The sequence below is a fragment of the Varroa destructor genome, unplaced genomic scaffold, assembly GCF_002443255.2.
Source record: "Varroa destructor unplaced genomic scaffold, Vdes_3.0 BEIS01000002.1, whole genome shotgun sequence".
Lineage (NCBI taxonomy): Eukaryota > Metazoa > Arthropoda > Arachnida > Mesostigmata > Varroidae > Varroa > Varroa destructor.
Window position 1 is genome coordinate 25,113,733 of NW_019211455.1, and position 27,645 is coordinate 25,141,377.

Consider the following 27,645-nt stretch of genomic DNA (forward strand, 5'->3'; position numbering starts at 1 on the left):
CTTGGGGCATCACCAAATGCCAAGCGAACATTCGGTGGCAGCTACGTGCCCTAACCGTTATTTCATCCGCGGCAGGGGCAATGGTGCCTGCGATCCGTCTATCTTTCAAAATACATAAGCGTGACCACATTAAAAAGCTCCATCTGATGTGCGAAACCCGTGCATCCAGCTAAACTATCAGATGTAAGTTTATCGTTTTTTCTTCCTTCTTCTCTCGCCAATTTTGTTCCTTATTTCATTGCTTTGTTTGCAATTTGCCGTGCTCTAATCGAACAGTATCGAATTATGTCTGAGAATGATCTATCATCGCCGCGTTTGCAGTAGCTGATCGACCTTAGAGCCCTTTATTAGGATTATTTTACCACCCATCGATACACACGTTTTCGTTGGGAGCTGGTCACATCCTCATTTGAAATAACGCGCAAAGTAGCTGGCGTGGCTCGCTGCGCTTGTGCTTGCCAGCTTCTTGGACTGACCCAATTCTTATTGGGTGCCTCCACCGTTGACCCACGGTGTATGTTGTTTTTTCTCCCACGTTTCACTGGCGCTCTCATTTGCTGTCTCTTCGACTTTCCCCTGTATGGTCGCGTAGCCTTTTTCCGTTTCGGTTTCTCGCTAGCAGAAAAGTCCCGAAGCTCAGACCCACATTAGAAGCCAACGAGCGCAACGTCAGCAGCGATAGAGCGCAGGGCTACTTGCTACTTTTTCCAGCCACGTTAAATCTGCAATGTTGTTTGTTGCTAGACAGCGTTTACTCACGTATGGCTGGGAGATAGAAAGACTGCTTTTTCAACACACACGCAGATCTGCGAATCGGGCAGGAGCCACACTGATGCCGCTAATGATATTTGATGTGACTCGAGCGATAGGTCTAGGACAAACATACAAAATCTAAAGTGTAGCTGAAAAGAGGACCTTGGCGTGTGTAAACTATTAGGGCTAGATCAAATGCGTTGAAAGCGTTCAAGTTAGATTTTTGTAACCGAGAAGGAAAATTAGGGATGTACTTATGGGGGCCTTTTTAACTTAATATATATACGAAAAAAAAACACTACATTGTTAAAAATCATCTGAGAGAGCGTGAGATATAGGCAAAAATATCAATACATACGCGTTATAGTATCGTCGGTATTGGGTTTAGTCGCTTACCTTGGTGTCGGATGTACTAAACGGCAAGTAAATGTATATAATAAGCATTCAACTTACACTCAACGAATGTTTATTCAATGGATTTTTTGCAGTTTCAATCCAACTATTTATTTTTTACTTTTGGCAGTGCCTTGATCGGTGAAGCCTTTCGATTATTTTGTACAACGATGACCAATACTTGAGTAGAGGGGCCATATTGCTTATCTTGTCGTAAATTTTTAAAGTATTTCATGTAATCTATACACCGTTAATGGAAAAATCGTGACCGCTTCCCATAGAGCCTTTTCTTTTGCTAGCTCGAATGTGCAGTAGCTCTGATAATTACCCTATTATTCTTTTTCTCTATAAATATGTTATAAAAACCTGAAGCCTGCAAGAACAGTCTATGATGAAACACGACCACGAATGTATATTTGCCGATGTTTCTTAGTAATTTCGGCTCAATCTATAAAGCGTAACCAGGATTCTGAGAGGCCTCAAGATTCACTTACATCGCTTAAATTTAGCGAATTATAAAGATGGGATTACATATTTACTCACTTATCGTTGGAGCGTAAACCAGACGCTTGAAACAACCCTTAACGATGGCGCTTACATTCGGTATACATAGCTAGGTGTCTTATTTACGTTTTAAAATAATTACTGATGGGAAAATCAGCGTTCCCGAAGCGGTATTGCATTATATATACCGTTAATTTTATTGCAGAATTCCAAACTAAAAACTGCTGTGTTACTAGTGAAAGATATTGTTTTGTAGCCTTATCGAAAAAAACACCAATACTCATTCAGGTTGGCCAAGGGCCACAAACGCTTTGCATAGCCGCATGCTCATAATGCTAATAGAATTCATCTTGTGTGTATTTTTTACGTTCTCGTTCACTGTCCTACCCTATATCTGCGATCTTTGCTGCGTTGTCCTCGATCGCCAACTGTCTTCTATCGATTAAATGGTGCAGAAGCATCGAGTCGAATCTGTTCAATAAAGCGAACGAGCTTCAAGAGGATATGTGCCTGAAAAGGTTCGACCTACAGGTAGCCCAGATACACCAGGCTGCAGTTAGGGCACAGCTGGAGCTCTTCCGTGGGAAGCTGGACGGTTTTCCTGCATTAGATTATACGATGGCTGGGCAGAATGCGGCCAGCCAACACTCAAGCGCACAGGGGCAAACGACGCTGCGAAACCCGCAACAACAAGATGCCAACGTGAGTATTCCCTATATTTCTCTTTGACTAAGAACATCATTAAGATATCAGGAAGAAGCACTCTGATAGGAGTTACTAAACTGTCAGCTGAGTGGAAAAATAGGTTTGTAGAGAACATACAGGCTACGTAAACTGACTCAATATGGAGGTTCGACAGAGCAACACTCACAACGAAGTCCGAGATCGAAAGGTCACTCGTTATCTGCAATAATCTAGTGAATGGAATTACCGATTTGCCGCCTGTCAGTTTCGTTGTTTTGAACATCAGACTTCGGCCTGCATTCGTGAACATGATCAGCTCTACAATCAAAAGCAGAAACAACCTTCATTAGACCATCTGGACGTTGCTTTAAAACATGTTAGTCCTTTTATCTAATCCCACATATCTCATAGTCTTTTCTCAGTGCTTCTGTTCTCACTCGAACTGCATTACTATTACTAAATCAGACCACAACTTTCGTCTCGAATTTATCAATTAGTCGGACAACTTAAGTTGTACGTAGTTCCCGCACGAAGTTCAGTCAAAATATTTATTCTCAACAAATTTGAAAACGTTTCCCCGGCGGAAATAAAGACATGTACTCCCTCGTATCAAAAACAGCACTACTTTACTATCTCGCTGTTAACGTGTTTCTTCTACGTACCACGATTTTCACATATATTAATACTGTCTACTAGCATAGTACGTTTGTTTGAACGCGCAATGCGGCAGACGATATTATAACAAGTTAACAATGAAAAGTCCGTATTTCACTGACACCGCAGCCGACAGCGTTACATATCGCAACACGCCACTGCATTCAATTTCATAATTAGCTAAAAGCTTCTTAATGTTCAAGAAGAAAGGGGCAAAAGAAGAGCGAAGATAAATGGGAGGATCGAGAGCTGCTGTAAGAAAATGCCGAAGGGGCAGCGGCTGTATGCCTGCAGGTACTTAGGTTCACTTAAGGTGAGATAGATCGATAGAAAATAACTAAGCAAAATGTATAAATTTAAAAAAACGTGCACACACAGCCTGTATGTGACGCTTGATGGGAAGGTTGAGAGATGGACGGGCGTTTAGTGAAGTCCTGTTCGTTTGTTCGGTATGTTTGGCCTGAGGGAACAAGTGTCTCAGAACGCGCCATAGCAATATTTATACGGAACTATTGCCGCTGCCGCCGTCCTCCACGCTGGCTCAATCTCGGCGTCTAGCTCGTCCTTCTTTTCTTCCCGTCTTTCTTCTAATTTCTGATCTCAAACTCCGCTTAATGTTCCGCGGAGTTCAGGAACCGAAAAGGCCGAGTCAAAGAAAATTTTTATGTGGAACTTACACCGATGTATGTATAAATGGAGAAAGCCTTATGCGCATTGAAAGTATCTGATGTTGACTGGAATTGCTAAGTTCGGTTGTTGTTCATGTGAGACTCGGGGTCAATATATATTAATATTATATTACATAAATATCAATATATATTAATTTTGCCAATTTGTTACTCTATTTGTGACCGGCGCTGATACGGTACTGTAATAGGTGCGTCTGGATTTATTGTAAAAGATTTTTATTAAATGTTTTTTTGAGACGAGAACGGCGTTTTTCTGTTACAGTTAACAAGTAAAGCTATACTGACCTCTGTTTAATTGGTATTTTTGTAAACAAAAAAATAATAAGATTGTGCTACCCTTTAGCAGTTGATACTCACCCTTAGCTGCAATTGTTCTAGCAATAGATGGAGAAGGGTGTACTCGCACTTTGAGGATTCTTCCGTAGGTGGGGAAAAAGCAAAAAACTTGTCAGACTACATTTAATTGGCAGCTGTTATTAGAAGTTCGTATTATCATTGCTAATATATGTAATTATACGAAGATACTGTTGTTAGCGTGGAGCCATCGAGCATCGACCTGCGCTGACAACATCTATTATTATTTCCATCGCACATATGACCATATATCCACCTTTTAATAGCAATTTGGCCTTAACAGCAATATCAATAATCGAGTCCTTTGACCCGAAATCTATCTAGTATTTAGGTAAGCATTACTGTCCGTAGTAATCCCGCCCTGTCGAACGCGCTAAAAGCAGCGGAACCGGCCTTGACCGTTCGAAAACCCGTTGCATTGACACGTGTCATAAAAATGATTTTGCCTAAAATAGTCATACTAAGAATAACGAGCGTAAGAACAGCAACGATACATTGGTAGAAGGTACACGCAAAGCCGTCATTACGTGAAACACTGGATACGTTAGACGAGATCGCCGTACATCAACTAGCAGATAAATGCAATATTACGTAGACGTTCGGTTTTCAAGCGAAATTATATTAGCGACTAGGGCTGACTGATCGGGCTTTCCATAGAGAGCTATACGCGAATGAACCGAGGCACATGTACCTTAATCATGTTATTAGCAAAAATAGAAGATCGGCGTGTACCCACTATATTATGGATCTGTAAATTCTGTTTTGATACATATATCTTTTTATCTTATATGCGATAATTTCAGAGTTTTCGAGATGGACGCGTTGCCAGTGGGGTTGGAAGTGCAAAGTCTTCTAGCGCCGGGAATACTGGAAGTGGTAGTATATATGGCAGCCAGTTAGCTACGCTGCAGGCGGCCGCCGCTGCGTTCCAGCAGAACGCTAGCGGGGGCACCATTAAAAACAAGTGGCTCAAAGCTTTCAGAAGCCTCAAGACAGGTGGAAATAGTGGGGCCTCTGATAAGTGAGTACTACAATTACGTGTATGTACGCCTTATGCTTCAGTGCACTGGCTTACATGTTCATGAATGATAACAATATTGAGAATGGCAAACGTTTAGTTCATAATAATTGTCTAAATGCCTAACATGTATAAATATAATCAGATTAATTTTCCTGAAGATATTAGCCCCCGGATATACGGATTTAGATTCGGATTACTGCATCTCAGAAAAGAACGATACTATTCTGAGTTTGTAAGTAGAAGTATGAATGCTTCCGCAGTTAGACATCATCTATAGTTTGGGTTATTTCTTGCTCTGTTTGTGTACTGTAAACTTAGCACTTTCAAACTGTGGAGAAAAGGCAGGATTAATGTGCATGTTAGTAGTACATGACCGATACTGTGAGGTGTTCGGTAGACGTAAAATTCGTTATCAGTGCCGCATGCGTTGGCGGCAGCAATCTCTTGACTTCGCTTGTAAATACAGAAGGCAAAGTGTCTCCAAAAATAGCCAAGGGGCAAGGTAGAAAAAACAAGGAATGAGCATTCGATAGAAGACTTGCCTCCATAAAACTATAGACATACACAAACACAGACACCCGCTTGTCTACGAGCTACAATTCAGAGAACTAAGACGCAGCTGTCTCCACTACCCCAGCTGGTAAACCTTTCAGAAAAGCTAGCGAAGGCTTCCTAAGTTGCCGAACGATGACCTGAATATAAATCGAAAACCCCTGTGTCTTTCGCTGCTCATTCGTGCTCTATTGTGATCTGCCGTTAGTTTTCGCTGCTAGCGTCGCTGCTGCCGTTGTTTCACGCGAGTTCACTTTTGACCAAAGTTGCTTCTTTATTGTTCTGTTGGCCTTATGTTTTTGGCTATTGAGTTTTTATGCCTTGGCTGGTAGCCAGGTAGTGGTAAACTTGCGAACGATGTCCTTCTACCGCACGTGGCTTAGAAGGTAAAAAAGGACCGCAAGCTGTTAGTGGCGATGGGAAGTTTCCTCTGCTTCTCAGCTGGTTGTATGGTCACCTTCGGCTGATGGGTTTTACCCTTTTGCGTGCTTTCTAATCCCGTCCGCCGCTGTCGGGCCAAAAGCAGCTCAGCATGCTTTCCTATGATATAACTACCCTCTATCTTGACTCTGCACAGACTCAGTAGCAAGATGTCTTGAGAGCTGGGGTGCTCTTGGGTACTTTCACATAGAGGCATGGTGCGATCGCTGTTTCTTTTCTCTCTCATGTTTGTTTCTCGTCTGTTTGAGACTCCCATATGATGGGGTAAGGCAGAGAACAGTCGTTTGGCAGGTTAACATAAACCGACTCCAGCCTTGGTTGGATCGGAAAACGAGCGAATGAAAAGCTTGACGAGAAGGGAAAACAGAAAGGGCTCCGGAGGACCGCTGCGACCCATTGCTGCTTTCAACGGAAAATGAGTGGAGGCTAGTTGCCACTCATTATTGTCTTGGGTCGCCGCCACGGGCACGCCACCACAACGAATAGCTCGTATGCGTGAGCCTCCCTGCGATCTCTAGATCGCTGTGCTTTTCATTCCCTTAACCTCTATTCTTAACGTATCCGCTCGTTTATATGAATCTGATCCTAACACAGACCGCCAACGGCATCGTGTCGGTGGTTTTGAATTTGCAACTAGTACGCTTGCTATTTTTCTTGTCTCGCACTCTTTTAACTCAGGAATTGTGATCTGACATGAACAACACGACCTTCTTTACCATACTCTTCTGCATCAACGCGAGATCTGAAAACAGACTGCAACCTTGCGGAAGTTGCCTAGTAAGCGTTTGTGGAAAAAGCAATAGGGACAGAAGGCAGGGAGACACACAACGAGATCACTCAGGCACAATTACCGCATTTCGACTCGACCTGGTACGACCACTCCTATTACCAAGAAAAGACAAAGAAGTGCGCGTTCGAAAGAAAGTGGAAAGGAGATGTGAGAGGCGAGAAAAAAAATACCGAAAAAAATCTTATGATCACAGGGCGCGTCGAAGTCGAGCCCATCTCGTACCTGATCTGGCCCGGGTACCCTTCCACTTATCTCCTGCTGTTTTCTGTTTTTCCTTCTTCCAAAAAACATTATTCCCTATCGCAATTATATGCGGTTGTTTCTCTGGACCGCTCAATTCTGCAATTGATAATCTCGGAGTGTTCCCTTCTACTCAAAACTCTCAACCATGAATTCAAAAAATCCATCAAAAATGAATAAGGCTACGATTTACTGACTAGCTCATTCGCTCTTCGTGCATTACCTCCCGGCGGATAACTTGATGGATGCTATTTGTTCTTCATTAGTTTATGCGAATGAGGTACATTCAATCAAAAATCAACTTCTTCGCATTGTCGTCATGAATATTAGGGCACTCAAAGGGATCTGCTTGGTGCCTGCTGTATGTAGTCGTAGAACGTTCATTGCGCCTTTTGGAGGCCATACCTTTAGAAAATCGTATTGTCATCGGCAACAAAGACTCGTGAGAAGACAGTCTCTCAGAAAAAAGGTGTCGCCCAGAACGACAACCTAGGCCTTTTTGCTTTTTCGTAATAATAAGTGGCCAGTGTGATCCCGTTGTCGGAGAAAACCCAAACTGTTGTATTCTAACATCTTTACCATGTGTATCTGCGGCACTTTATTTGAACCCCGACTCAGTCTTCGCAGAGCCCTCGCAAGGTAATTTTGCATTTTTGTTTTATGAAATACAGCGAGCTGGGTTCGTAGTGAAAATCAGACGTATCATGTAGCAACAAAAGTTCCATATATAACTGTTTCTACATTGTGCATGATAAAAACGCATGTTACGTTATTGGGACTTTCCTCCACACGCAGCTGGTGGCCGCTAGGTTTTGTATCGAATAGTCTATATGTAGAGTCAACATTAAAGGCAGCAAAAATATTGAAAGAAAAAGATGTCGATTCTCGCTTTTTAAGATTCTTGTCACAATAGTGCTGTCTATCATTTGAGTCAGTTTGAACTTTGGCATACCTCAAAAGTCTGACATGTATACTAATAAAGGTTCTTTTCGTGAGTTTTCTCAGACGGGACTTAGTGAGAGTATTTCATCGCAATAAACGCCTAATATGTAATAGACTGATTGGCGACGATTAGAAATTAGCCGGTATGGCGAAGAGTATTATATCCCCACCGATGGGAAAAAGAACAAATGCATTTCTTGGAACAATAAATTTCCTGAACCCGTTTCACTTGGCCATTCTACCGGGCAGGATGTCATCGCCTTGCTGTCAGTTCTTCTTGAAATTTCGTAGATCACCGAAATAGCATCCATAACCTGTATAAGTGGTCGGTGTATCTAGCGGCTTCCCTTTAGACGTTTCATTGCGAAATTGTAACTTTGCTCAACTTTCGCAAGCGCGTCAGCCGAGTTCCTTTAAGAACCGTGTAAGTGGCTGCTGCATGACTGTACAGAGCCCGCGTTCTTATTTTCCTCTTATTAAAGAAGAAGTAAGCTCGTATAGTCTCTGCGGACATTGAAGCAAGCCGAATACCGCTTACTGCGCAGACAATACAAGTAACTTACACTGTTGGTGCCAAATGAATACACTTCTCTAGTTTTTTTTTCCCATATTAAACAACAGCGTAGCGGTATTCATGCTCTGATTTACCCTTTGGAGCCTATGTTGTTTAGATGATGTCGTCAAAAGTTTCTTATATTGCCTTAATACGATCAAAGTACCTTTCGAGAGATTTGAGCGTTTGCTGACTAACAAGACGAGTCTGCGCCGCCCATTGTACAACTAATTTTGTAATCACTGTTGCTTCCATCGAATCCAAGTGATCCTTCCTCTTTAGTTTGTTACAAATTTTCCGTGAATCGGCATATTGGGTTCTGCATTCTGTAGCTGCTCGTTTATCTCACCGTTAGTACAACGACGAGGCTCGGCTGCAGGACATTATATACCGACATGCAACTGGAACCGGAAATGCATTTATTGTCACAATGTCTTTTTCGTTCCGATTTATCTAGATGTATATATAAATCACTGTATGAAAATCAATTGCTTTGTTTGCAGGCTTGAGAGCGGAAACGATAAGAAGGCAAAAATGACACCCTTTGAAAGCGGACAACATATATTGCAGGAGTATACATACAAGAAGGTGGCTGCGTGTGACGTCTGCAGGGAGATTTTACGGGGCCACGTACGGCAGGGCCTCAAGTGCAAGCTGTGTAAGATTAACGTGCATGCGGAGTGCCAAGACAAGGTACCTCGCTGTCAGCCGAAACCGAGGCTACTCAGGCGTCAAAGAAGTACATCAGAAATCGAGAGCAGGATCGCCGTCCCCGTTGATAATGAAGACGAGAGTGAGTTGAACCCATAATGAATCTAATATTTACAAACTAGCTCATGGCCACTCATATATATATATATATCAATAGGGGCTATTATTATTAGGGCTATTATGTTGACCTCAATTTAATAGCGAATAATCAAGTCTTTTCGCTATGCATATATTATGATAGACATTTTAACTTAGCGGCTACAAAGATATGCTTAAAGTCAAATCGTTGTGAAATCCTGTCGTACTACCAACTTATACTCTTCGCAACCGTTAGAGATATGGGGCATTTAGAAGAGCCAAAAGTGTAGAATGGCAGTCGATACCATATCCCTGTATGCATGGCGGCATTTTTTTCGAGTAACATAATCATTATTACCGAAAGTTAAATTGGTCAATTATTAACTAAAAGGCGTATATTAAGTAGGGTATACGCTAGTTCACGCAATTTCCATTCTAGAGTATTCTGCAAAAATGACTAAGAGCTTCTTTATAAACCTATTCGTGTGCTGGTTTTGTACTTTGATTGCCTCATACAGTATTATCGAATTTCCATTCCGTGTTACCTTATTTGCTAGCTTTCTCTTCTTCAAATATTATCTAACACATTTAATCCTTTGAGTAGAGGTTCACTGGATTTCTCCAAGACGGAAACCTGTCGAGGTCTATTTTGTATCGTAACGGTGGTCCATTAAATATATTCAGGAATTCTGTTTTCTCCCCACGTCATATATATCAAGTGCTCGTCTTCACATGGCTTCAACTTAAAAACTCTCAACTTAATCTGTGTCCGTTTATTACTACCCATCCTGAATTCTGCTCTGCGGCTAAATGGAACGCCAAACCACCTGACGATAAATCTGACTTAACACAAAAACCAGCTTAATTTCCCGATTGATTTTTTTAAAATCTTAATATATATATATATATATATATATATATATATATATATAGAAGCTTAATTTATATTGTATAGTACGCTAACGCTCGCAACGCATATCTTTTCCGGGCTTGAACAAAACATTTATGCATTAGGCAGACCTGCTGTATTTATTCACTAAACACTTGTTATGATATTTATCTATTACATATAGCTTAACCAGTACCGGTTTTTGCTAAAAACCTAAGTCTGAATGTTTCGAGTTTCACGTCCAGCGCCGCCGTTAGGCATTTTACCACGGAACTATCACGGAGACAAGAACTAAACCCTAAGCGAAAAAAGGCCGATCAATAATTCTCCATAGTTCAACCGGACAAATACCATCGTACGAGAAAACTGCTGCTATTGATCCTGTCACACCACAGGCCACCGTAGCTGCTTACGACACGCCATCGTCCATTGGACGTCACCGGGCCATAGATACACAAAAACGGCATAGAAGAGCATTCAGAAAAAGGGGGACTAGGGTAGTACATAAATGGCATTAATCTGACACATATTCAGTTTGACTTGCCCTGCTTTTTTTTGCAACTGCCACTAGGTGTGGTACTATTGGTAGCCAATGCGGACGTAACATTTGCCGAGCGAACAAGTTTGCAGAGCGTACAACGTAGCAGAGAAGGGATGAAGACCGGAACCGGATGGGAATATCAGTAGGATTCTTGACTGTTGACTATAGCTGTTGGTTGACTTTAATCAGAAGCGAGAGGAAGTACAGACAATAGGGTTTGTCTGGTCGGCCTTGGCAAAAACTGGTGTTGCCTTATACGGAAGGCGCCAAGGTAACGAGCAGAAGATATGATAGGGACATCAGGTTCAGCATCACTACGCTAAGATGGACAGCAAAGAATAATTTTCCAATATTAACGTATCCTCTTGCTAACCCAACGATACACAGGTCCCGTTGTCCGGCGTATACTCCACGAACTCTATCTATCACTGGATAATAATCCGAATTTTCGATGCATTGTCGGAAGGCTTTCCTACTATATGCGACACCAGGTCATCTGTTAGCAACAAACCCGCTCTCGTATAAACACTTACTGAAAAAATAAGCTTCAATAAGGCTTAATGTCCTTGTGTATTTAAGCGTATGATTCATGCGTGCGATGAATTGCGGTAGAGTGTGACACATAGGACCGCAATAACTCGAGTAGCATTCAGTACGCAAACGTATACATCTATAAAATGCACCACTTGTTTACTCATTTATTTACGTTTCAGTATTTTCAAGTGGATGCGTAGGCACACATCTGAAGCGACCGTAGCTATGGCGGGAAGATTCAACTCGAGCAAAAAAGCTATCTGAATGTATTCATTCACTTATTCAGCTATCATCCGCGTAGAATCTTTCCACAAACTGTGTGTGACTACTATCGTTTTCGTTTATTATTAATTATGATAGTTGAAAATAATAAAAATAAATTTGTATTTTTATAGTATGTACGCATATATGCTTCTCATTGATGTTCTCTTACCTTAATTCACTTACATGATTGGTCTTGAAGTAAGGGATGAAACATATAGTTAGAATGGCCGACTAGTGGAATTTCAGGCTCGTACCATTGCCTGCCAACCTAGCCCCGTGAAAATGAAAGGCAACATCTACACGAGTTCAATATACGTTGTTGCGATCTCCCTTTGTTCTGACGGCTTGTCAGTCCCATTGAGACCAAGCTCCACGTCCGGGCTAGCTAGTGTCGTATTGGAGTGTTACACATACATTAGGGCAACAGTTTTTTTCCATCAGTGTCGCATAATGCTAGCGAAGAGAATGAAGGTTTCAAGGGATAAACCTAGTTTTCCTTTTACTTGCTTATAGGGCAAAGTTGAGGGGCTGACAAGCCCTGTTCACTTTAACGTAACACTGGGCCGAGAGGGGTAAATATTCCTGCTGTTGAGATGAAATGATTTTTTTTAATGCATATAATTAATTCAACTGGGTTAAATTTACTGCGAGTCTCCCGTATGATATCGGTATAGCGTGAGGATCGCCAGCTGTTGCGTGAATAGTAGCACCTGCTGAATGTACGACTATTAGAAAATTGATAAGTACAAATGTTTGCATCAGCATGTAGCCCAACGATACTGGTACTCTTTGGAAATGTACCAGACACTTGCTTCATAAACAACTGGCATCAGATGAACTAATACAGGCTACAAATAAGTTCGCGTAGCAAACATCAGCAGATGGTTTCGACGTAGCATATTCCTGTTAATGCTTCATCGTTATCCGAATTGTACCTGTTAATATGAGGAAGCTTGGGAACGTCGTTGCGTATGTTAAGGTCTTGCAATGTCGGATTTGTTCATTTGCCTTTTGCTCAATCGAGCAGAGCCTATTCGACCTGCGACCTATGAGTCTAGTGGAAAGAAAAAAAAAGCTCATTATAGAGATAAGCCTTTAATCATTTAATGTAGACAATGACTCTCGTAACCTAAAACAAGCTGGAACTAGCTGAGCAAATTTTTTTGCTGGCTTCTGCTTATAGAATCCTGCGGTAATATCACAACGTTCGTTATTTACACAAATTGTGTACTATTTATGTATCAATACTATATGAACCGATATATGGAATAAGGCAATAGTGTGGACTCCAATATTTGTCCTCGAATGGGCATAGGACCTCAATACTGCACATGACCTTATGGGACGCGTCAACGACCGTACTTCCCAAATAAAAAGCCATCCTTATTGTCACACGTTGATAACACTGTACAATACGTCTATTCGGTGATAACATGGCACGTATACGTAATTAACAGACACGTTGCCATATCGTTGCAGATTTCAGCGTGGCAAAAGTTATCGCCCAGATATCAGTAATCATCAAATAAAGGGATAATAATAAATAGGGGAAAATAAATTATAGATATTTAGTATGGTGCCATGCCATTTCATATTTGTTAGAGAAACTCCCGCGTGGGTTGAGCAAGATCTCCTCTGATTAGACTCCTAATGGAGGCAAAATCTTGATGCTGCACCTATAGGTGATTCAAAGGACTTGTTCATGGAGGCATAATACTTGAAAGTGCTAAATGAACAAAAAACATGTTTTTAAACTACGCATTTATATAAACGTTACCCAACATTGCCATGCTACGTTTTTGCCGCAATTATCTTATTATTTACCTATTATAGCTCTACGTGTTGTTCCATAACGATTTTCTGCTTACAGTTTTTCCATCACTCTGTGACACCACTGTGCTATCCTTAATTCGTCCCTCGCTGGTAGTTGTTCCACCAAGATGAAGTTAACCGATAGCTTTTATGACGGCATATTCATCTCAGGACGTTTGAAATGTCAAGCATGTAAACCATATGACAGAACCGATATCTCGTCTCATAGTAGGAAGTGTACAACATTGATCTTCTTTCCGTAATAACATTTTGTACTTCCTATGTAGAACTTGAAAGATCAAGCAGGTCCTATGCTAAGAAGCTTCTCGAGCTTCGGCCATTGTGAAAATGTATAACAAAATACTATTTCTACTATTTATATAACTATGTTTTTGCGTTTATGTCTATGGAAAAAGTTATGTATATTTATTGGCGTAAGTTATATTCTTTTAAGATACGTCGTTGTGTTCCTTTGTCAAGTCGATCCACAAAAATCACAGTCATCATTAAAGCCATTTCCAAGACAGTGGGCACTCATCTTTCGTACGTGGATATTTAAATATCAGTAATTGCTCGGGTACTAAACGGCGCGAATAACAAGTCCGCCGGGAAAATTAGCACCCAAACACCGGTCTAACTTCTCAGCGATGGGGCTGCTGCTAAGTAGACTAGCTCGCCGACGAACTGTTTAAACCGCAAATGCAAGCTTCATAATCGTGAATCGCAACTAGCAACGTGCAAGTTAATTCTGCGATGATTATTACGAGCCAAGGCTTGTTGAAAATACTGCGAAGGCAAAGCAGGACCAGGAAAGTAGTCAGATAGGTAGGTACCTGTGCGCTATTCAGGCGCTGCGAATGCTTGTACCAGAGCGATGCTAGGAGCAATGTTTGGGGGTCGTTGAGGGTGCGAGCAGAGCTCAAAGGGACGGACTCGGCCGCAGGGAATTACCTTCGCAGTGACGGAACTGGTAAAGGTTTTGGGTTCTGCCGGAAAAAATGAAGACAACATAATTACCGAACATATAGCTACGCATAACGCAAAGCTGATAAAATTATTTACGAGATTATTCAACTATTGGTTCAAACGAACGAAGTCACAATAGGTGTGAGGGGCGAGTACTGGATTTCTGATTGCTGCGTGGCGGTAATGAAACAAAATGTGCATTACATAAACAATAAATATCCTACTTTTGGTTGGTAATAAGTTTATAAAGCCCTGCGGCCTACCAGTTAGTCAGTACCCGATGAATGGCCTACTTCGTTCATAACTCATATGTACATGCACATAAGAATAAGGGTAAAATGAGGCTTAGGGCGAGTGAGTCTATTCTTAAAGAAGAATCAAATAAACAAAAGGCAAGTTCATAGCCGAGTGTGTCTCTTTCTCAATTGGCACTCCATCTTTCTCCGAATAGAAAGACTATTTTTTCCGAACTATAAAGTTAAGGCTTACTAACTCTAAGCCCATCTTCAATTTTCCGCTCTTCCTGTAAACACATGTCATATATATATGTACGGGCGAATCGAAATGAATAATACCATATCACTTGCTACGTACATTACCAAATACTCTCATTTTGTTATCGCTACTGCATATGTAATTGTAGAGCTGGCGATGAGCAACGGAGAATGTGGACCTGGTATTGGAAGCATAGTAACGGGTGCCTTCGGGGGCTTCGGCCCCACGGGGGGTGCGATAAGAGGCGTAGGCAGGGGCGGGGGGCTTAGCGTTGACCCCATCTACCAATTGCTTAAGCAGGCGGCAGAGGTCGGCAGCAGCGGTGCTGGCAGCAGCAGACTCAAAGAGGGCAACGCCATGAGCTCCGGTTCGAATCTTGGCCTGTTGCCATCGGGTCAGCGATCCGACAACTTACAAACACGCCGGCCACGTTCGAACGCCTCTTCCACATCCTCTTCGTCGCATATGCTTACCGTGTCACCACATGCGCCGCACCACTCCTCCTCTTCAGGTCAGTGGTCTAACAACACAACTGGTAAAATGCAAGGCAAAACATGGATTTAGCAAAAAGTAGCAAGGAGCACAAAGATAACATATATTCAGTAAGCCGTTTTTATATTAATTCAATTTTTTAGCTAATCTTTCACGGCGTGGCTGCTAACGTAAGAAAGAGTCAGTAGTGCCATCGAAGCGGGTGTCACGAAAGAGGTGTCTTTACGCTGCCTGTCGCTGTATGTCATTGCTTGACTCGGTCGAAGTGGCCACTCTGGTGAATTTTATAGAGAATATCTAAAAAGTACGTTTTGGGGGAGTGGGTTTCCTGTGTTATGCGTACATAAAGGTCAGGTTTTACGATGGAAGTCGAATAGTATGTCTACAGGATGACCAAAAACTTGCTAAAAGGAGTTAAGCTATAGTCCCGAGAGAAAAAAATGCACGTTATACGGTGATCATCTTATATAACGCACATAAATAGACCAGATTTGTCGTATTGTTATGTATGTATGTCTGAATTTGCCTCGGCAATATGAGTCTATCCAGTATGAGTTAGAGGAACGAATACTAACAACTTTGAATTTGTTTTCATATGCCTATGGTGTATAAGGTTTAAAAGGTCCGCTAAAAGTTTCTCATAAACAAAGTTTATGCGTGCAAGATGTACATTGATTAATGACTATGTAGTGCCATTTTCCTGACATGCTAAACGATCTTCAGCGAGTCGGGCCATATCCATCATAGATCATGATAGACATGGCCCGAAGTCCAACTTACGCCCGCTCAAAATCGCGCATCAGCCGTCACCTTAAAATATATATTTACTTCTCAAGAGCTAAAATAAAAAATTTGGCTGATCCGAGTTCGAAGGGGCGCTATCACACGTGGACAAGAACACACATAGCACATTAACGAATACTATCTAGCTTCATTGTAACATCGATATTGCTTTAAATGTCTTGGCTTGAGCGCCGTTACCGCGTCGGTTTCGTGCCCTGTGCGACTGAATAACAAGCAAATACTATGTGCAGACCACAAAAACGCCCGATATATTTAGATGGGCTTTAAGTGTTTCCATATTACTTACATTCAACGCTTCTACTCATACAATAGAAACGGTGAATAGGCATACAGCTACTGCTCTTCTTACGCGGATGTTAGTTCGCCGAGAAGGGTTTCCTTTTCTAGCAGTTACAAAATAAAGATTAGCGCACACGTGCAGACATAAGTATCTCCGGAAGCTCCTGTACAGTACCATCATTGAGTAAATACGTGCTACACATTAGTCGAATTAAATAAGCTATATATATATATATATGTGATAGATAATGCATTTTCTTACATTATGCTTGTCGTCGTGTTTTCATTGTGAGATATTGACGTGTATCTTCATTGTTAGTGAAGAGCTTACATTCAACAAACAATACGCAAAAACTTTTGGGGCCAATATACAACCAGTATGGAGATTCTCTTCTAGACGACAACGATTAAACTGTTCGTTACGATCTTCACATGCTGTATTTCCTCTCTCCTCTCTTCCCCTTCTTCTGTTTGCTAACTTAGTGCTTTCGTGTGTGGGTGAACGTCTTCGTGATCGAACCTCACTCTCCAGCCATGAACATTTTAAAAAACGCAATATTTGTCTTATTATTTGAATATTATTGTTGTCGTCAAGCCCGGCAACTTTGTTGTCGTTTATATCTTAGTCTGTACAGTCCTTCTTCCATAAGCGCGACGTCGCCTTCATAATGGCATCCTATAGCGGTGTTTAGAGAAAAAGAGAGGGAACTAAAGAATTCAGAGGGATAAGAAGGTAATCGAGCAGTTGTCTGATCGCTGGTTGACGGTAGGTTCAGAACGCAAAATTTAGGCTGTACGTCCCCAAGAAGCCATTTCAATCGCACTAATCGCGACAAGTAGGAAGACACCACGAGCCTCTGCTTCTTGTTCCGGATGATCTTTCAGAAATTATCTACAGGCACGCCTAACGACCCGCTAACCCCGCTAGCTCGAACGAGCCATCGTTCTATTAGTGCTACACTATCTCAGCCTAGTTAGCCGGTTTTCTCTCAGCTGCACTCTCTTTCTTTCTCTCTGTCTCTGTCGCCTCGTTGGCCTCTAACTACCTGTAGTTCGTCGGACCAGCAATTTTTTGACTCAGCTTTCACCTATTGGCACTTGTTGAAGCGTGCTTCGGTACCGATACATCGAGTGACACGGCAGCTCACGTATGGAAGGCGCCAATCGATTTCAACTCGCAGCTAACGCACAACCGAGATACATTTAATTGAATCTTCGCGGAGTTCGACCACTAAACAAGAGAGCACACACTCTGCACCTACTAATACGCTAATTAAGAAAAGTATCATTTCAGTTGGCAATAGGTTTCATCGTGGTGCCGTGCTAGTGACGCTCATCGGAGCTTCCTTTTTTTCGGGCTAATTAAAAATTCATCGAAGTGTAGGGAGCCACGTGTAAAAGGCAGGCAAGTCGACAATCCAATAAACAGCATATCTTCTCCGCGTAAAATCGCGTACTTTATAGACTAGAGCGATATCAGGGTCAATCTATGTATATTTCAGAAGATGACGTGATCCCTTTTGGAGAGAAGAAACGCTTTATCTATTCTGGAGTCTCAGTACTGATGCGCATTCTTTGATAAATCAGAATTCGGAAAGACGACCGGCTTCACTTTAATCCGCTTTAGCGCTTGGCTAATTTTGGGCTTCTCTCTCTTCATATTCAAACTGTGTCAGCAGTACGGCATACTGGCGAAGTAATCTCCATCTTCGTAGCTCTACTGATCAAATCGAACGCGGGTATCCTTACTACACCCTAGTTTTCGTATATTTTATCTGTATTTAGCATTCAACCGGCAATGTTGTGTTACACCGATTTCAGTTCTAGGTCGGTCTCGAAGGAGACGTCTCTGGGAAAAGGCTACGAACTGGGATATTTTCGCACTCACTTGGATCTTGTAGTTGTTCTTCTTATACGACTTAGTTGTCGAATAGTTTAATTGATTTAATAATTTTATTTACTTATTAATTTATGGCACACGGTCAGGAGAAATGATAATTTCTTCTGATTGTGTGCCATAAAAGAATTCTTTCTTGCTTGTATGATCTGTTTCTGTAAGTTTTCGCCACAAAAAGCGTCTCCTAATTTAAGTTATGCAGCACTTGTCAAGTCCTCATTACGCAAGCGGTTCGGTTTTGCAAGATAGACGGTTATAGCTCGCCGTCGACACCCCTTTAGATCCTCAGAGCTCTTTCTAAATATTTTACGCTTCAGGTCCAAGTCAACCTGTCATATTTTTGGCCTTATCCACCTCGCCGTCACTAATTAACCTGCTTGATTGAACCTTGTCGAAATTCCTTCAACCTGTCTTGTTCACATTTTTCTTAGGCACTGCAGACAATTTTCTCTTCAACTATCTTTGGCCCTCTAAGGTTCTCTACCGCTACCGAAACTACCCAGGTTTTTCAGTGCACATTTGATTCGACGCATCGGCAATATTCTGATCAACAATCAACGCTTACGTACTAATTACGTATTAGGACTATTTATCCATACTTTTTTCGAACACGTTTCAATTAGTCTCCTCTAGTAGTGCTTCACCTCTGCGAATTATTGCCGCCGACAAATTGAATATGTGTCGAGAGTATTTAGAGGCGCCGCATCCATTGGATCACCTTTATTACTCGCTTTTATAACTATATGCTTGTATATCTACGTACCTATAGGTACGGAAATATACCTATGACATCTTTGAACGGATGAATGTCATTTTTCGAGAACGGATGATCAAGGAAACCACCAGCCCAGGACAGAACGTTTAAAATGGAAGGGATTATTGCCCTCCCTAGAAAATGGTCTTTGTAGTGAGGCCTTGGGGGATGACCACCAAGCAACGCTTTGTATGTGAATAAGCCTATGACTGCGTAAAACAATTAATAGGCAGAAAAGAGGATCACTGTGACTGACAGACCGAAAGAAGAAACTTGAAAGCATGGCACACTTATTCTCATAAAATAGATTCGATTTTTTGCAACAAGTTTGGTAAGATTTTGCGAAGTTGTAGAAGCTTTACCCCCCCCCCCCCATCACCACTTCCGGCGCGGCCATGTCTATATAGTATTTATTTATTTGGTAAGAGAACTAGACAACGTCTCTAGTCCTACTATATCGTAAAGATATGCGCGAATGTCGATGTGGGCCAATAGTGTAGTTGTAAAAAAAGAGGAAATTGGAGGCGAAAGGGCAGGGTGGCTGGCTGGAAGTGGCTCATGATGTTTAGCAACAGGATTCACTATCTTCTGGCACAGTGTGATACGCTTCGCATAATAGTCAACCTTTTTACAAGTGTATAATATATATATACTCCTCTATTTTTCTTTCTATTTATACTATATTGTCGTCAATGTAGATATGAATATAAGGCCTCCGATACACATATATAGCTCCATATCACCCCTATATAAATTTATGGAGACTATCGCAGACTTTTTAGCTGTAAAACAGCGCTGGATTTTTGAAGGAACGACCATGTAACTGTAAAGGTTGTTCGACACAAAATATCCTTGCTGAGTCGACTATATTAATAGACGGCGTTTCGGCTACTGATTTTAAGTAGATAAAAATGTTTGTCAGCATCGACGATAGAGAATATTTTTTGTCGTTTACAGGGACTATTTTTCCTACTATATACACATTCATATATTTACTGTTGGCCTTTCTGAATATTGAAAAATATTAATTGCGTTTAAACAACGCTTTACTGGCAGATAGTCTTAGTTATACATATGGCTATAAACTGGTTATTACTCAGATTAAGTTGGATTATTATTACGTTAGAATAGTGAGTTCAGAAGTTGAAAATTGTATCGTTTACTAGTCGAAGATTAAAGCTCTGTGATTAGGTATTTTTTTTTCTCGAAAATAAAAGCGTTAAGATAAGTAAAAACGCTAAGCACGAAGGCCTTCACGAAGGCCGAACAAAACAACGGATCGTTATTGGGTCATCTCAGAAACGGAAACTGGGGAATTAAAGGCCACGGTTAAGATGACTTCACTTCAGAGTTTTCTATGGAAGAACGAGTTTGAGCAAAATAAAGCATGGCCAATTGGTCTCCCTTTAGGCTCGCATGAAACTCCTTCGAGCACGTGTTCTAGATTGTAACGAAACGACTAGAATGAGGAAGAAAAGCAAGAAAAGTATTTTCTTATGAATTAAACCTAGGACAAATGAGAATACGTGTATTGTATTCTAAGTACAATTAGCAGAACTAGTTACCAGCAGAAATCCCACGTGGAGCACGACGTCGTTATGGGTATAACATTAGTCAATTTGTGCCCTTTACCAGAAAGGGGCTGAACGAGGAAATGTCGAAGAAGACAGAAAATGATTTTGGTGGCAATATCAAAAGATCTGGGCATATGCTGATGCTTCTATTCGCAATGAATATCAAGAGCATATAGCCTTCCAAGGCACTATCCAGGAAGGATATGTCTAATGGCGCTAGATGCCTCGAATCGTTGATATATTTATGCTTTATATTTATCGTGCAACCTCCATGCTTCCATCTTTCGAAGAGGGCAATAGATGACATAGCGTAAATTACCATAGATTCTCTCAGATAAGCCATCAATAGCAAAATTAGGTACCCTAACGCCAAGCACAAGTATATAAAAAGCTCCCACAATGCAAGCTTTTATGGGCCGACAATAAAGGGGTGCACATCTTACATATATTAAAATATATATTTCTTATTACACTATATATGGTGTAGCAGTTTCCAAGTTTTCGACCTTCTAAATAACTTCGGGCAACATAATAAAGTTGATTACTATGAGACCATTAAAAAACAAGTCTATGCACGAGTCTTTTAAGTTAGGATAATGTGTGCATTTATCACTTTTTGAGTTAGACAACAAGATATTTTGCAGTTGTTGTTTCTTAAGTTCGAATCTGAAAAAAAGATTTTTTCTGCGGACGAAATCGGTAAAATGGCAACCGACATTTTGACCTTTTTGCTATCATCAAATCGAAAAAAACGAAAGGAAAAATAAGCGTACCTTTTTTCACTGGCGTTATTATCGTTAGTTAATATTTTTTGTTTTTTGTTCCCCGTGATGATGCTTACGCGCGATGCGGCCGCGAACAACAACGTCTGTTCCTTCTCCAATAGCCCTCGCCGACCGACGACGCCAAATTGTCTCAGGTACTAGACAACGATTGCTGCTTTCTCTGTCTCTACAATTGCTCTTCGTTGAGTCTTCATTCTTGTTCCGTTCAGGCAGCATTTTAACTACTCGTCTGTACTGCATTATGGTCTTTCCAGTATTTCTTCATGTAACGTATATTATATGTTTGTTTCTTCTGTCTTCTACCTCTTCTACACATTTTAGCTCTGTTTCGGTATATGTTTGTTTTTCCTCTCTTCTATCTCTTCTACACAAATTTACCTCTGTTTCTGTATATGTTTGTCTTTGTTCCTTCTCGTTTTTCTACATAGTAAATATACTCAACTAGCCATTAAGGTTTTTAACTTATCCACTTTATATCTCATTCGCTTCATTCAATTTCCTTTACTCGAAGTGTCCGTCACGTCACTTTGGTCGCTCTAGTCTCTCCCCTCGATCTCTTTGCGTTAATAGATTCGTCTTTGTGTCTTCGTATGCTCTATATCTGAATCTCTGTAGCTCTTCATTTGCTATTCTGTAATACCTACTTAGAGTACATCGTACTGCACTGAATCGATAGAGTTTTGCACAAACACTGCTTCACGTTAATGCGTGTGCCACCATCGTGTCTTGTAAATGAATAGGTGTGTCTTAAGTGTTTGTCTGGGCTCGTCCCGCCACTCATCCCTGAACTCACTTATAACAGTACCGCGACTGCTTACTACGATTGCGCGTTTATTACACGTAGATAGCGCCGACTGTTACGTGCTGGATGTAACATTCTCAGCGCACTATGCGTTGCATAAAGATCCATTCCACATACCTTCAATATGATTCATAATTTTACAAAAAAAAATAGAATATAATCACACAATGTATCCGCGCTCTTCCGAACACACAACACCTTTAAAGCCTAAAATTTCTAGGTTCACCTACAGCTTCATAAAGCGCTTAGGATAGGCCCTTAGTTTTGTGTTATCTTTTAGGGACGTCTTCATGCATATCATGCTATATTCGAATCTGTCTTAATCAAATGCTGAACACGCTTTTGGAAAAGCTGCACCCCATTAGTTTTCCGCAAGTAAAAAGCTACTTAATACCTTCTTGTCCGTGTCCAGTAGAAACTATAATACTGACATTTTCACGAGTATGTCTAACAATAAACAAGGACTACCCTTAGTCATGGGACGTATAACAGATATAATTGCAGACTTATGCTTCTTTCGGGTGCGAGAGTAATCTTGGGCTAAATTTATAAGCGGTGTGGCTAAGGTCGAAATAGCTCGATGTTCGAAATGTTCTCGATTCTTATATTGATTCTATGAAATAGATGAATTTTACTGAAATTAACGAAATGCTAGTTCTACTTAGAAAAGCCTAGTGCTGCTCGAACACTGGCACTTATTGGACTTATTTCCAGAATCGGGTAGCACCTAATGCTTAACATGAATACTCGGAAGAGCTTTGCTAAAGTACAAGCTCCTGGCCTACCTGTCAGACCCTAACTGCGTTCTCCCTGTCATAACGAGCCTTGGTCCTGTCCTTCCGGACCATTATATTTAGATACTCAAGAGCCGTGTCGAAGATTCAGGACGAATGTACCATATACTTTTCTGAGTTCTACGACTTTGCAGGACAGTATCGATCGAAGATGGTCGGTAGGTTTACATTCATCTCACTCCGCCACTGAAAGGAGCTATAGAGTACTGCAGTGGGAGGTAACGAAGGCCTAATTGAAAGCATTTCGACATACGTCTTGGATTCACTATTGCGATCTCAAACGTTGTTATTCAATGGATGAAATAATTTCAAACATGACCGGTTCTCTGCATGCCTTATTTTGCTATTGCCCTCTTAATGTCTGTGCTGCTGGTGCTCGATGCTTTGTGGTAGTTAGCTAGGGTTGACGCTTTGCCCCTGTGCAATAATACGAGCAGTAATTAGTGTATCATGTTCGATGTTCCATGGCTCTTGTATGTTATGTACTTTGCTTTAGAAAGATCGTTAGAAGCAATGACGTGGCTTTCCAGCGCAGGCTTGGTTACTTTCTGTTGTTTCCATTATAAGCGTTTTTAAATATCGATATTCAGGAGACGAATAAAAGCTGTTTTGGCCATCAGCCTTGCTGCGATGCCGTCGTTGGATCCCGTTTAAGGTCAGACTTTCGGATGTAGCCGCCTACAACACATACCCTAAAAAATACGATTGAAGCAGAAAACAAATTATATACCTTATAGCACTGACTTTTTTTTTGTTGTTTTATAGACGTTTGCTTAACGGGTACTTGATTCAATATGGTATGGAGGCCATGTGCCCTTTAAGGTCTCAGCCCTATTTTAGTCCAGTTCCCAAGCTCAGTAGTTTTGTCCTGACAAGATTCATTTTCAATATAGGTATTTATATGTACAATGAATTTGTATAGTTTTGTTGCCTCAAAACGTATAAATATGCTTGTCACCTATTTTTAAACCTATACCCGTGATAGTAAATTTTCCACTATCCGAACAGCTAACTACCTATGTACCTACATCCATAACCATCTTAATAATCGAAATCTGCGAATCTAATCTACATAGCTGATGCTTGTACAATTCTTACGCTAAGTGGCGATTTAGCCGTGTGCAGCTTTTTGCTATTAACAATTGAATGCTGGGCTTGCTTGCCGATTTGTTGATCAATTGATTGATTGGCTGGCTCATTGATTGATGCCTTGTTGACCGAGCAGACACGATGTTGTCTGTTGCTCCTGTCTTTCTTTTGTTCGTAGCCCCCCATAGTCCTCAGAGGAAAAGGCTGAACCTTCGAATGAAGTCCCTCTCGTTGGACTCACCTGACGCGAATGGAGATCCGCAGCACCGCCGAAGACAACAACACCCCAGCCATCCAGGCCACCACGGGCCTCCAACGTCTCACGGCGGCTCACATAGCCAGTGTAAGTCCCTACGACAACAAGTTTTAGGCCAGTCGTTGCGACTGCTTACGGTCGCTTTTGACCGTGCATTTTCTCTCCGACGACAACACTGGGTTAGACAGCGCTCACATCGACAACGCCGCTAAGAGCAGTAGCAATCCTTTCTGTTTGGCCATCTGCTATCGTAAAGACTTCGTTTCCAGCGTTCAAGGTAGTACGGATTTCCTGCAATCGGACGTAGCTTGACGCACGGCTCGCTTCCCTGACACCGTGTCGTAACAACGTAATCTCTACAAACAATTACCGAAATTAACGATTACTTGCCACTAACCAAGAGAAGCTACTAATTCGTTCAAGCACTTTACATGGTTTTGCATAAAATACAGTGTGTAGGGTGTGCCGTACTAGATACGCACACGCAGATGGAAACGACCATATCCACATAGTGGAACTCGAGTAAGCTTAGTTCTCATGAATATATTCGAAAGGTCATTTACCGTCACATCTACGACTTCGTGCAATCCTTTACTTTTTCCAATACCTAACTGTCGGCTAATTCTAATTTTCTAACTTGTGTCAAATTCACATTGTTCAACTTACGACACATGCGCACAAACCAGATGTTTACAGCAGACTTCATTCACACAATGAGCTTTAACTGTTCGTGTTAGCTCATCGCAGAAAAGCACGCATTCGTGAACAGTAGCACACGTATATAGGCATTCTGTAGTGAACCGTGTGCGTGGACGTGGTTACATCGGTATAAGTACATTTGGGCGCGCACGTATAGAAAAGAACGTGCCCTCGTTCTGCCGATGCGCTGCTATTCTTTTAACTAAACCAGCGGCTTAGGTATTGGAAAAGTAAAGTGAGACTCTGTCCACAAGTAAAACGTGGCAAGCATTCGAACATTTCTACCTACACCTACGATATCTACATCTCGTTCTCAATGTAGCAACAACAGCAAGATCAGGTGCTGATCGGAGCTCGGTACATAGCCACTGCTGGCGAATTGCGATAGCGGACGTTCCAGTATTAAAATCACAAGCAGTGATTTGACCTCAAATCTGTAGCTAAAAACATACCTCGTAGTGCATGGCAAGCCGAGAGACAAATCTTGACGCGGCTATGCTTTTGCAAGGCCGGCGTCGAACATAGCTGAGAGGCGGTATTGAAATGAGAAACCGGCGAAAAACGACAAAGGTTAAAATCTAGAGGAGATTCAACTTTGGCGAGGATTAACTTTAACTTTCGGGATCTGGAGAACACACATTTTACCGCGCAAAACCAATTGCCTGAAATGGAGAGCAGCTAGGATGGGGCAGAGATGCGGGCAAGAATACAACTCTGCCGTTGTTGTATTACTGCAATGGCGTCGAATGAAAGTGACACTGTCACATGATCAGAAAAAACCGTGTGCCTATACGTCACAAGTCGAAAAACATAGAGAAGATGACAAGGATACGCCTGTGCGATGCTGTCATTTTGATTGGGAGCCTTGGTTTTTTCTTTTGCTAAGATGAATCAAGGGGCCAAGAAGGTGATGCTAAGCGAAATGTCGAAGAGGGATGAAACAAAAAAAAAAAAAAAAAAAACACAAGTCAAGTCAGAACAACGAAAATGAACAGCCATGGGTTCTGGTATAGCTCGACCCACAAATAATGAAACACTGCGATAAAATCTGCTAATAACGTGATCGTAGCCGGTTTTGGAGCCGTAGATTTGGATAACCGGCATTGGCAGGAATGTTTGAGGGAAAAGCAGGGTCCATGAGCGATATTCATTTCAGTGACGGTACAAACTTTGCTCTTTCCCTATTTTACTGTCGTCGCTAGAAAGTGCTATTCATATTCAGGTGACGTATAATTTACTTTTAAAATATAGTTGTTAAAAACCTTTAATAAATTTTATCAAAACAAGCCTCAAGAGCTATTCTAATGCGCAAGATAAATAGCAAAAGAATCGCTATGTGTGAAGCCGCAGTGCATGAGATAGTGAAAGCGCCACATAATAGATTCCTAGTAATAATAATTTCCTACTGAGATTGAAGCTACGATACAAAAGGTTGAAACTTGTTTCTGCAACTGGTGCTTGAAAGCTTTTTGCGAATACTGCCAGAGCTGAGCTATCACAAAATGACGTTTTCCTATTACGTCATGTACGAATATACTATAGTTGTGTACAAGACATAAAGTAAACACCAAGTAAACTCAATAGCTAAAAAAAGAAACGCATAAATATATTATTAATGGTGCCGAACCCTCACGGCTGAGCAGCATACGCCATGCGTGCCTTCAGCTATCCGACCGAATCTCTGGTCGAATCGAGAAGTCAGAAAGAGAGGCAGTAGTCACAACTGACGTTGGCTTTCCTTATGCCTGTGCCCTCCTGCGGTCTGCTACCAACGTCATGCGCGCACAGCTCCTCAGAGTCCAGTGACGAATCGGCGGCAATTTCTGTCAGCGAAGACGGTTAGGATGAGTTCCGTGGATCTTCCCGACGACAACGAGAAGTCCCTCAGCAGTGCATCCACTTCACCATGCCCGTCACCGGTAAGTAAAGTTTTTCTTATATCTAGTTGAGCGTATTTCTGTACTTTAGAATTAGTACGTAGGAGATGAGTATTGGGCTCGTTTGCTGTAGAAAATATTTTGTGGGCAGCCGTAACGAATGGCTAAATTTAAGACAAAGCTCATTGAGCCAATACCTTCAGTTTAAGTTAAGGCGTAACTAAAGTAACCTTCCTCGCCGCTGCGTTTCTCCAATAAAATCACCCTAAGATCTACCCTTCTGGTTGCCAACAGTAGTCCCAATTAGTGGCCAGACTTGCTTGGCGGTGACCTCTTTTTCGTTCTATTCTACACCTAAACCCTAACAGCTTTTTTTTTGTATTTTGATTTTTATATACCTCGACGTAAAGGACCAACGAAAACATTTTCATTTGTCTGCGCCATCTTTTTCCCTGTATAGGCCTTGGTTTTATTCGTCTTAACATCATTGGCCAGCGTGCTATATCAAAATATTCCCAACGAACGAGAAGCATGGCTGGCGTCATTTTATAGTTGCAGGATTTGATCTATAAAGCCCATCGGATCAGTCGAGTCGACCCTGAAACCACTCGATCTATAAAATGCTCGTTTCCTTTGCGAGGTCTTCGAAAAGGACCCACGAGAACGATATCTATAACTCGATA

The 27,645-nt window shown here is 41.5% G+C and overlaps 1 protein-coding gene and 1 long non-coding RNA gene across 18 annotated transcripts in view; one reads left to right on the plus strand and one right to left on the minus strand.

The window, feature by feature from the left end:
* The window catches only part of Stacl (SH3 and cysteine-rich domain-containing protein), a 148,125-nt gene that overhangs the window by 110,766 nt on the left and 9,714 nt on the right, over positions 1-27,645 (plus strand). For 6 of the 9 annotated variants that reach the window (XM_086979231.1, XM_086979229.1, XM_086979230.1 and 3 more), the window contains exons 7-13: positions 2,106-2,352; positions 4,835-5,052; positions 9,074-9,363; positions 15,009-15,371; positions 21,547-21,579; positions 24,309-24,473; positions 26,874-27,004. In XM_086979231.1, the coding sequence (XP_086835357.1) occupies positions 2,106-2,352; positions 4,835-5,052; positions 9,074-9,363; positions 15,009-15,371; positions 21,547-21,579; positions 24,309-24,473; positions 26,874-27,004 (1,447 nt within the window). The other 3 variants (XM_022793964.2, XM_086979228.1, XM_022793961.2) reach the window with 3 other exon arrangements.
* On the minus strand, positions 1,804-25,267 carry LOC147757573 (uncharacterized). Of its 9 annotated transcripts, XR_015320378.1 has the most exons (7): positions 24,950-25,210; positions 24,372-24,742; positions 21,434-23,733; positions 4,035-4,093; positions 3,365-3,598; positions 2,582-2,652; positions 1,804-2,322 (listed from the first exon to the last, which is right to left on the minus strand). It is a non-coding gene; the product is annotated as an uncharacterized LOC147757573 (long non-coding RNA). The 9 variants fall into 9 exon arrangements; XR_015320381.1 differs by lacking the exons at positions 1,804-2,322; positions 2,582-2,652; positions 3,365-3,598; positions 4,035-4,093 and adding exons at positions 12,667-14,385; positions 14,960-15,392 and having other exon boundaries at positions 16,698-22,364; positions 23,033-23,733; positions 24,950-25,267; XR_015320375.1 differs by lacking the exons at positions 1,804-2,322; positions 2,582-2,652; positions 3,365-3,598; positions 4,035-4,093 and adding exons at positions 12,667-14,385; positions 14,960-15,392; positions 16,443-16,599 and having other exon boundaries at positions 24,950-25,212.